General features: G+C 49.1%; 1 protein-coding gene across 1 annotated transcript in view; it reads right to left on the minus strand.

Moving 5' to 3' along the window:
* Window positions 1–10021, minus strand: part of LOC124722195 — a 417264-nt gene extending 407243 nt beyond the window's left edge. Inside the window, exon 1 of the mRNA XM_047247393.1 lies at window positions 9791–10021. Within this exon, the coding sequence (XP_047103349.1) occupies window positions 9791–10021 (231 nt within the window). The remainder of the gene's footprint in view (window positions 1–9790) is intronic.
* Between the last annotated feature and the right edge of the window lie 912 nt (window positions 10022–10933).

The raw sequence follows: 10933 nt of genomic DNA on the forward strand, positions 1-10933 counted from the left end.
ATATTCCGTAGGCTCTTACTTTGTTTATCAGGCGACAGTGCGGAACTGTATAGAACGCCTTCCGGAAGTCAAGAAAAATAGCATCTACCTGGGAGCCTGTATCTAATATTTTCTAGGTCTCATGAACAAATAAAGCGAGTTGAGTCTCACACGATCGCTCTTTCCGGAATCCATGTTGATTCCTACATAGTAGACTCTGGGTTTCCAAAAACGACATGATACTCGAGCAAAAAACATGTTCTAAAATTCTACAACAGATCGACGTCAAAGACATAGGTCTATAGTTTTGCGCATCTGCTCGACGACCCTTCTTGAAGACTGGGACTACCTGTGCTCTTTTCCAATCATTTGGAACCTTCCGTTCCTCTAGAGACTTACGGTACACGGCTGTTAGAAGGGGGGCAAGTTCTTTCGCGTACTCTGTGTAGAATCGAATTGGTATCCCGTCAGGTCCAGTGGACTTTCCTCTGTTGAGTGATTCCAGTTGCTTTTCTATTCCTTGGACACTTATTTCGATGTTAGCCATTTTTTCGTTTGTGCGAGGATTTAGAGAAGGAACTGCAGTGCGGTCTTCCTCTGTGAAACAGCTTTGGAAGAAAGTGTTTAGTATTTCAGCTTTAGGCGTGTCATCCTGTGTTTCAATGCCATCATCATCCCGGAGTGTCTGGATATGCGGTTTCGAGCTACTTTAATTATTTCACACGAACGGTCATTTATTTCCATTCCTTCAACTGGCAATATCTTACTGATCTATACATTTATGTCGTGTCTTCTTAAAGAGAGGAGGGCAGCTGCAGTGCATTGCTTACATTTTTGCCACGAAGTGTGCAATAATTCAACAATACTAAAATATAGCCTAATTTCTCGGCTGCCAACTATACACGGGATGCGTTTTTCAGTTTTAGGGACCACTGGAGAAATGTTTTGTTTTCTTCTTAAAACATTCCTCTCTTCCATGCTTCGGAGCTTCCAGAGATTGCCAGCCACGAGGCTGCAATACGAATACCTGGCAGTGTGCGGCGTGCGAGACAAGTTATTGGCGAACCCTGATTAATCCTCTGCACTGCTACACATGTGAAATCAGTCTAAACAAGAGTCGCCGCTTTGAACCGAATGACCGGGTTATGTTTCTCAAATCTCAGAATTCGATTATGAAAAAGCCTGTAGCTACCTAACCACTTTCAGAGAAGACTATGAGTTCTGACCGCTGGACTGGAACATGCTCACCGCTAAAAGTTCAATACTCCGCCTTCAGACGGTTACTAGCAATTCCGGCCGTTAATCACAACTGAACACCAACATAGATCAAAGTCAATACGGAAAAACTCGCTCAAAAAAGACACTGAAATTTGCACAGAAACATATGACATTTACTTTTTCCGCAGCATATGCATAGCTGGGCCCTGCATATTCGACCACAACACTCGCGTATATGCTTCACGGGCCAGGCAAGGCCCCTGCTAGTTCTTCCTCAAGAGAAAGAGTTCCGAGTTGTGTACCATCAAGCCTAGTGCCGCCGCCACGCTGTCTGAGGGCGCCGACGAGCGGCTTCCAGATCGCGGTAAACAACACTGCAGTCGCAGGAACCGACACGCGGCCGCGCGTACAGGTGTCCACGTGATACCGCGTCGGTATCGCTCCGCTTACTGGTACTTAGGTCACCGCTCAGCCCTGACAGTGTTTACTTGCGAGTACTTGCGCGTGGTTCATTATGGTCACGAGCGATTCTCAGCGTTGTGTAGTCGTTGTGACTCAGTCGACGTTGATTTGTCATTCGCCTTGTAAGGTAGCGTTGTTCTTTCGTACGCGTCCCGTTGTACCGGGTATATATATAGGCGACAGGCGTTCGTGCCTATAGCCTGCCAGCGCCCTGACTACTTCAGTCGGGCCGGGCTAAGCATGCATAGGGCCAAGGACAGAAATCCGCGACTAGGCGTCCCTTCGCGCAGCAATGTGACATCGGCCACTCGACGGCCTCCCGGCCAGCTGCCGGCTGCGCTGATGCGGACACCACCCAACGTGCTAAGGACCGAACGTATCGTCCCTCGCGCCACAAGTCAACGATAACCACAGAGAGTGATACCGATTCACGTGCATCCTGTACACAGCGTCGTCTGACGAATCCCATATCCGCCTCGTGATAAACCTCTCATCTAGTGCCAGTCAAGCCATGTCGGCCCCCAGCATTAACACAACCGACCGCCACGTGGACGCCCCGTCAGGTGCTGATTCATCTCTACCAGCTCGTCGGCCCAACGGGCCTGCTGGGGATTCCGACCCTGTCGCCCCCCCCCCCCCCCCTCCCCTCCGTGGTCCATGGTCGACAATCTAAGCGGTCTTCCTCTCGCGCCGGTCGCAGCGGCCGAGTTTCAGATTCCGATGCATCCGCAGCTGGAGCAGCGACACCTGTTGCTGCCATGGACCAGGACATGGGTACCCCTCCCGACCCAACTTCTCAGAATCCGCCGCCACCACCACCAAAGAGGGAGAAGATCCCTTCTATGGTTGTTTACAATACCACAAAAATGGCTCTGAGCACTATGGGACTTAACATCTGAGGTCATCAGTCCGCTAGAACTTAGAACTACTTAAACCTAACTAACCTAAGGACATCAGACACATCCACGCCCGAGGCAGGATTCGAACCTGCGACCGTAGCGGTCGCGCGGTTCCAGACTGTAGCGCCTAGAACCGCTCGGCCACCCCTGCCGGAACAATACCACAAACTACATTAAATTGAACAGTGAACTGCAACGCTTTATTGCAGGCCAACTGCAGGCAGTATACCAGAAACACCACGTCAAGTACCTGCTTGACACCATGGATGATTATCTCCAAGTCCTCAACTTTGTGAAGTCCAAGGCTATGGACTACTACACTCATCAGGCTCCTGGCGACAGAAGAACAAAAATCGCCATCAAAGACCTTCCTTGCAAAGTTACAGAAACCGACATCAGGGATGAATTACTCCGTCTCAAGTCCCTGAACCCTTTGGTCCACCAATACAACAAGAGAGACCCTAAGAACTGGAAATGAATCCCTATGCCCACCTATGATGTCTCCCTCCTTAGGAGAGAGGAGGTCGAGCGCATTTACCAAATCAGGTATCTCCTGTGCACCATGGTGTGTATTGAATCATATGAAGGCCACACTGGCCCCTCTATCTGCCATAGGTGTCAACGTTTGCGCCACACCGGCAAACTACTCTTCACTGCCTTTTTGGAGTGTGAAGTGTGCTGGCCCGCATTCGTCAGAGAACTGCAAAGTCCCAGCCTGAGAAAAACCCATGTGTGCCCACTGTTTGGACACTTCTCACGATCCCCACCATCAGGCTTCCTGGAAGGGTTGTCCTATATACCAGAAGGCTATGAAGTCTTCCCGCCCTCCACGACGGAAACCCAGGACGAACCGGCCATCACAGGACCGCATCCATTTCCCTGTCTTAAGGGGTAAATCCGATGAAAATCCCACCACTGATGCTCAGTCGCCTGATGCATCTGCGACAAAGGAGCCCCTTCCAGCTCCATCCCCTATGACCACATTCACTGCTGCACCTCAGTCTCCTCTCGCTCATCTGTCTTCTGCGACACATACCAGCGCCCACCAAGCTAAAAGACTGTCTGTGGCCTCCTCCCACTCACCTGCTAAAGTGCCACAACCCTCCATTGTGCTGCCCTCTCCACCAGCCCTCACACCCACCCCTGCCCGTTCCAGGGTCAAGCAGTCCACCAGGGATGTCCCTCCAGTGGTGGTGACAGATGCTTCTTTCTGGGATGACATGCAGGCAATCCTCAAAGTCAACCCTCTGTTCATGCACCCCCACATCGAGCCTGTCATTCGTGAAACAGCTCAAAAGATCCATCAGTCAGAGGATGGGCTCACTAAGGTCATCGCCAGATTTTGTTATAATGGCGAATGGCCCACCAAACAACCATCAGCCCTCTTGGGATCTAGTCGTCAGCATTTTTAATGCTAATGGCCTGAAAGTATGAAGACTGAACTGAACACTTTCCTCTATAAGCACCATGTGGACATTTCACTTATCTCAGTAATCCACCAGAAACCCACCGACGATTTTCGTCTCTGCAACATGGTTTGCTATCGCATTGACCACCGAGCGAGGTGGCGCAGTGGTTAGCACACTGGACTCGCATTCGGGAGGACGATGGTTCAATCCCGTCTCCGGCCATCCTGATTTCGGTTTTCCGTGATTTCCCTAAATCGTTTCAGGCAAATGCCGGGATGGTTCCTTTGAAAGGGCACGGCCGATTTCCTTCCCAATCCTTCCCTAACCCGAGCTTGCGCTCCGTCTCTAATGACCTCGTTGTCGACGGGACGTTAAACACTAACCACCACCACCACCGCATTGACCAACTCCATCGCTGAAGTGGGGGCACGGCAGTGTTTCTGCGTAAGTGACTCATCCATAATCGTGAAGTTCTCCAACCACTCGAACATATAGAGGCTATGGCAGTCACTGTTTCTACCCGCCTTGGTGCTATAACTTTTGCTGTGGTGTATTTGAGCCCTAACCCACCACCACTTGAAGCTGATCTCTTTACCTTGACATCTTTTGCCAAACTCACTGCTGGGGCAGAACTCAATGGCAAGCATTTGGCTTGGCATTCTTGTGTTGCTAATCCCAAGGGCAGACTCCTCCTTGATGTATAAGATCCTCTGGCACTGTTGATCTATGGCCCCACACTACCAACCATATACCAGTCCGCTCTGACTGCCAGACAGCCGTTTCTGAATGTGGCCATTTTCAAGAACACTGTGCTGGCCGTTGTGGCCGAGTGGTTCTAGACGCTTCAGTCCGGAAATGCACTGCTGCTACGGTCGCAGGTTCGAATCCTGCCTGGGGCATGGATGTGTGTGATGTCCTTAGGTTAGTTAGGTTTAAGTAGTTCTAAGTCTAGGGGAATGATGATCTCAGATGTTAAGTCCCATAGTGCTTAGAGCCAAGAACACAGTGGTGCAGTTTTCGTTGGAAACACTCCACGAACTGGCCTCTGACCATGACCCACTTCTCATGCAACTTACCAATGTCGCTTGTCTTTAGACATCCATTCTACCTTGATCACCATTGACTGGGATAAATTTTCCAGGATCCTTAACAACACCACTCAGCAACATCTCGGCCTGACAATGCCTGCCAATCTGGTTAGTGCTGTTGATTACCTAACCACAGAAATCCAAAAAGCGATGAAGGCCTCTACTTCCATTGTCCCAAGGGCTTCAACTCCACTCAATGACTTGCCTCCCTCTTGTGCAAACTCAGTATCCAGAAGAACCACTACTGCAGGTGGTGCAAGCAGTTTCATGATCCTTGGGATAAGCATCACATGAAGTGTCTCCAGCATGAATTCTACCACCAGCTCACCGATTGGAAAACAGAACGATGGGGGGACAAGTTATCCACCTTCCTTCTCCAACACAAATCTGATGCCCTCCATGTGGTAGAAACTCTGGCCAATGCGTTTGAGGTCCAACACCAATTACCCATCCAGAACCCCACATCTGATGAACGCCAAGATGAACATGATATTCTGGCGTTGCCACTTTCAGACAAAGTCTACCTCTGGTTGCTCCTCACCTTATGCCCTTGCGGAAATTCAACAGATCCAGATCATCTGGCGGAAGCGTGGGCAGGCGGCTCCCAGTTTGGATGGTATCTTAAACGAACACCTCCACTGGCTCCCACGCTAGCCTCTGGTCTTATTTACCAGCATCCTGAACCGCTGTCTTACAACTGGCGTTTCTCCCCCACAGTGGAAGCAGGCCAAAATGATTGCCATCTCCAAGTCCTTGAAGGATCCTACAGTCCCTGCTAACAACAGGCCCATTAGTCTTCTGAATACCATGGTCAAGGTTCTAGAGTCTTTGATCCCCCATCGCGGTTCCCAGCCCCTGGCGGTGGCTGGGACAATCCATACTGAACAATTTTGATTAGCTTCCCACTTGTCGGACGACTAAGTCCTTAGGATCACAGAATATGTCAGCAAGGACTTGAACTCCACCATGTCGGCACCAACGGTATTACTGGACCTACAAAATGCATATGAGAAAATCATGCAGGACAATCTTGTGTAAAAAATGCTGACAGACGACCATCCCCGACATTTATGTGAAGATCATGGATAATTTCCTCCACGATAAGACTTTCTTGGTTTACTCAGCGAGCTTAATGCTGCAGCTTACGTCACATGTCGATGAATTCCTCTCAGGGTTCTGTGTTGTCTCCCATCCTTTTTAACATTGATGCTAATAATATGCAGCCCTCTCACACTGCCACCTGGCGCAATACGCCGATGATACGGCGCTCTATACCATCGACAGCAACACAGACCAACTCACTGCTCGCCTCCAGAGGCAAATAGACGCGAGTGACCTGGTGTCGTTCCAGCAAGGTCGCCCTCAATGTTGCCAAATTGGAAAAGTTGTGGTAAGGTTTTATGGGACCAAACTGCTGGTCCCTAAGCTTAGACGCTACTTAATCTAACTCAAACTAACTTACGCTTACGCTAAGGACAACACACGCACCCATGTCCGAGGGAGGACTCGAACCTCCTATGGGGGGGGAGGGGGCGGGGGGAGCCGCGCGAACCGTGACAAGACGCCCTTAGACCGCGCGGCTACCCCCCGTGGCAATGTCGCCAAAACTACGGTAATCTACTTCACTAAACGGTGCCCCATCGTCTGCCACATCACTATCACAGGCGTCCAGGTCCCGTGGTCCCTGGTACCAAATACCTAGGTGTCTGGATGCATAAAAAAACTGCTCTCCCATCGCCATGCAGAATATGTAACCCAAAAAGGACTAAAGCTGATAAAAGCGTTGCACGTAATGTTCACCAGCAGGGGAATGAACCTTTCCACCAAGCTCCGGCTATACCGGATGGTGGTCCACCCTTCCGTCACCTATGGCTCCACTGCATGGGTTACCTTAGTGCCTCCCCAGATGCAGTCCTTCCATCGCCAGCAAAATAAGGTTCCTCCGTGGAGTCTGTATGCCTGTCCCCTCATGAGGGTAGTTACCCTCCAAGAGGTAACGGACTTGGCCCCTCAAGACATCCATGTGAGAGAAGGAAAGGTGTCCCAATACCAAAGTAGAAGCTTACAAAACATTGGCACAATTCCATCCCGGCACTGGCACCGACACCCTGTTCCTCTCACGATCCTTGAGTACTCCGATTCTGACCATTTCTAACGATAGCACTGTTACAGCCACTAATGAAGCGCCAATGTTGACTTGACGACTCGATGGGTATGGACCTTCATCAGCCACCACTGTTTATACGTAATGTAGCTCGTAGTTAGTTAACATTTGCCTGTGAACTGAACTTCCACCGTCGGAGGGTGGTATGGGACTTCAAATCCCACAGCCACACCTTCAACGTGCACTCCAGTGATGTATTTGGAATGATATCATTGTCGAATGGAATAGTTCTACTGTCCACCAAGACAGTAAGACCGTGAGAAGAAAAAAAAAATCGACAGCCAATTCATCTCTGGACTCCAGACCAATCGGTTGCCACGCTCGAGCCTGCACTACGGACCACGACGACTGACTTTGCTGTTACACACGCGATAGTACCTAACTGCGCGTTTGGCAGATCACCGCCGCAGCCAGTACATCAGCTGCTTCGGAAGCATCCGCTTCCGACGCTTATTACCACTACTGACGATCATGGGTTTCATCATACTACGCATCATTACAGAAGGACATTTAAGCTGTATTCTTGTGTGGACCTTCGTCCACAGTACTGAGTTTAGTTCATGACGAATGAACAAATAGTTACTGTTTCATCGCTTACATATCAGTCACAGCCTTGGCACGCCATTCGGCCAAGAATACTTCCATTTCAGTCAACCCTAGCCAGGTCTGTCTTTTTCATCCAACATCACCTCCTGCTAGCTATGGTTCCACACTGTGCCACTGAGCGACTTTCTATCGAACAAGTACACTGTCCCTAACCCCCAACACTCATCAAGAAAAATAGGACAGCGTCTAAGTAGGCATTTGAATCTGTGCAAGTGAACGCACTTTCGATTGTTTCGTGTAGTAAAAGTAACCTCGTTAATCACAAAGGATCACTAACCTCTGACCTCTGAAATGATAACACTGAAAAACGTAATTCGTCCTAGTAGGTCCACGACTTCCCAGTTCAGCCCCACGAGAGCTGCCGGCTGAGTCTTCAATTTCGCGAGCCCCAGGCCGCTCTACGAAATCGTTTAACCTGTAGCCATTCCATCAGAAACAGAATGTAGGCCCCCTTCTTGACTATTTCCTTCTCCAGACTACAGTGCTTCTGTAAGGTGCTGCCTCCTGCCAGGAATTCAACAACTTTTCTCTAACAGATGTTGAAACTGGTACTCTACAACTTGAAGGCATACCTCAAGGATCTGTACTGTACTGATAATGTTTATCTTGTATGTTAATGATTTACCGGTTCTTCCACAAGTTGTCTTGGCTCAATGACAGTGAGCTCCTCATAAGCAGTCATAGAATTAATACCACAATCAGATAACCTCAACGACAACTGGAACTGACGGAACAACGGGAAACGACCAAAAACGGCAGACTTAATGCCGAAAAATCACAGCTGTCATGTTCACCCATCCTACGGGACTAGCTCATAATTAAAAATATTTAACTGCCCGGAGTGGATAACATCTTGGAGTTACAACTGACGGGAATCTTCTCTTTAAAGCGCACACACACAAGGAAAAAAGGGTGAAGATTTCTGGCCTCCTTCAGCTACTTTACCCACTTATCTCATGTACGCTAGTGAATATACAAACCAGTCTATGACTATACAAGGCAACAATCTTGTCTGCCATCCTTTACACGTGGAGAATGAGGAGCAGCTTCAACCTTGGACCACTACAGAGGTTGCAGAATAGGTGCCTAAGATCGATTCTCATGGCCCAGAGATGGACACACTTACTTGACCTACATCGATACCTTAGTGTGCAGACGTTACCAGACCACACACGGAAACTGCTGGACAAAATAGACGCCCTTAGTCAACGTCGCGCCACCACGACTATGTTGGTTTGGTCGCCCCGAAACAATGACAGAGTTAGGATACCTCGAGCCACTATCAAGGTACCTCAATAACTTCACAAAATGAAGACAACCTCCACCACAAAGGGGCAAATGTCCTCCTCTTGTGTAATTAAAGTTGTTACCGTTTCACCTGCAGTCCAGGAAGTTCATCGGCTAAGCGGTAGCACTTTTGCCACACCTGCCCCGTCCTCACCCTTCCCTGAAAGAAGAAGGTGTTGAAAATGTCGACTGTCGTAGGGAAATTACTAGTCCTGTATGCTAGCCATGTTGCCTCCGGCCACAACCCATTTAGGAGGATTAGAAAAAGACCGGCCAATCAGTTTCAGGCTGAAGTAAGTTTTATCTCTCCAAAAGTTGATGCTGTTGTAGACAATGGCGACAGGAAGAGTACACAGGCACTTCCAGGGAATGAGATGTTACATTACATGAAATCGGCATATCGAACACGGACACGAACATTCCGTTTCGAGGTAACGAAACGTCATTTCCAAGTTCAATCTCCGCAACAACTGCTTCACACACAACATTATCTTGTCTAGAGATGACCAATCGTTCTAGCCAAATATAAAATAACGCAGTGATATTTGGTTACTAACCCACTGAGGAACGAGTGAATACAAAAATGCATAAATCCATTGGACGCTTTTGACGCGCGCAGTTTTGTTTCCGTAAATCTGGCGTAGCCGACGGTAAAGTAAAATGTGACGTCCAGCTTACCTGTGTGCGCGTTACGTTGGCCACGTGGCAGTTCTGCTTGGTGTGTCCGCAGAAGAGCAGCTGCAGCCAGAGGTCAGGGAAGTCGAAGCCGGTGGCGGGTGCGCAGGCTGTGCGCGCGAACTGCACGGCGGCCGACACGGGCTGCGAGGGGAACGTCTGGATGTGCGACGGCTCCAGAGCCAGCTCGGGCCGCGGCCACCGCACGTCGAGCGAACGATCCTGCAACCACATGACGTTACTCTGTCACATCGCAAGACCAGTGAAATAACAAAAAGAAACAAGGCACCCGGAATAGATGACACGTCTTCATAATTACTCAGATCCTTGGGAGAAAATACCGTCATAAAAAAGTACCACCAGATGCGCAAGATTAAAGACATAGGCGAAAAACACTCTGATTTCAAGGGGAATGTAGTAATTCCAGTTCCAGAGAAATCGGCTGCTGAAAGGTCTGAAAATTACAGAAGGTACAGGTAAAGTTTCACGTTCTAGCCTAAGATGGGGCAGTCGTGACCGACCGACCGACCGACCACCACGTCACCCTCTGCCAATAGCGTCTTCGGGTGCAGTATGAAAAAGCATGTAGTCAGCACACCGCTCTCCCGGTCGTAGTCAGGCTTCTTGACCGTGGAACCGTTACTAACCCTTCGAGCAGCTCCTCAGTTGGCATCATGAAGCTGAGTGCAACCCGTACCAGTCCACCTGCCTAGGAAAAATCCCTGGCAGTAGCGGGAATCGAACCCTGGCCCCCCACGTGGCAGTCAGCCACGCTCACCGCTCAGCTACGGAGGCGGACGAATATTAAGGAACCATCAGTTTAATAACTCATTAATTCAAAGTACTACCATGAATTATGAACAGAAGAATGGAGAAAATGATGTAAGCCAATCTCGAGGAAGATTAATTTTGGCCTGCAGAAACATGAGGAAATACTGAGACTGCGACTTAGCCTAGATGATATACCGACGAACGGTAAACCTACTTTTATAGAATTTTTAGATTCTGAGAGTTGTTTTGGAATTTTTGAGCTACAGGCAGCAATGATAACACACAGAGAACGAAAACTTTTTATAACTTGTGCAGAAACCAGCCTGCAGTTGGAAGAGGCAAAGGACGTGGAAGGAAAGCAGTACATAAGAAGGT

The sequence above is a fragment of the Schistocerca piceifrons genome, chromosome X (assembly GCF_021461385.2).
Source record: "Schistocerca piceifrons isolate TAMUIC-IGC-003096 chromosome X, iqSchPice1.1, whole genome shotgun sequence".
NCBI lineage: Eukaryota > Metazoa > Arthropoda > Insecta > Orthoptera > Acrididae > Schistocerca > Schistocerca piceifrons.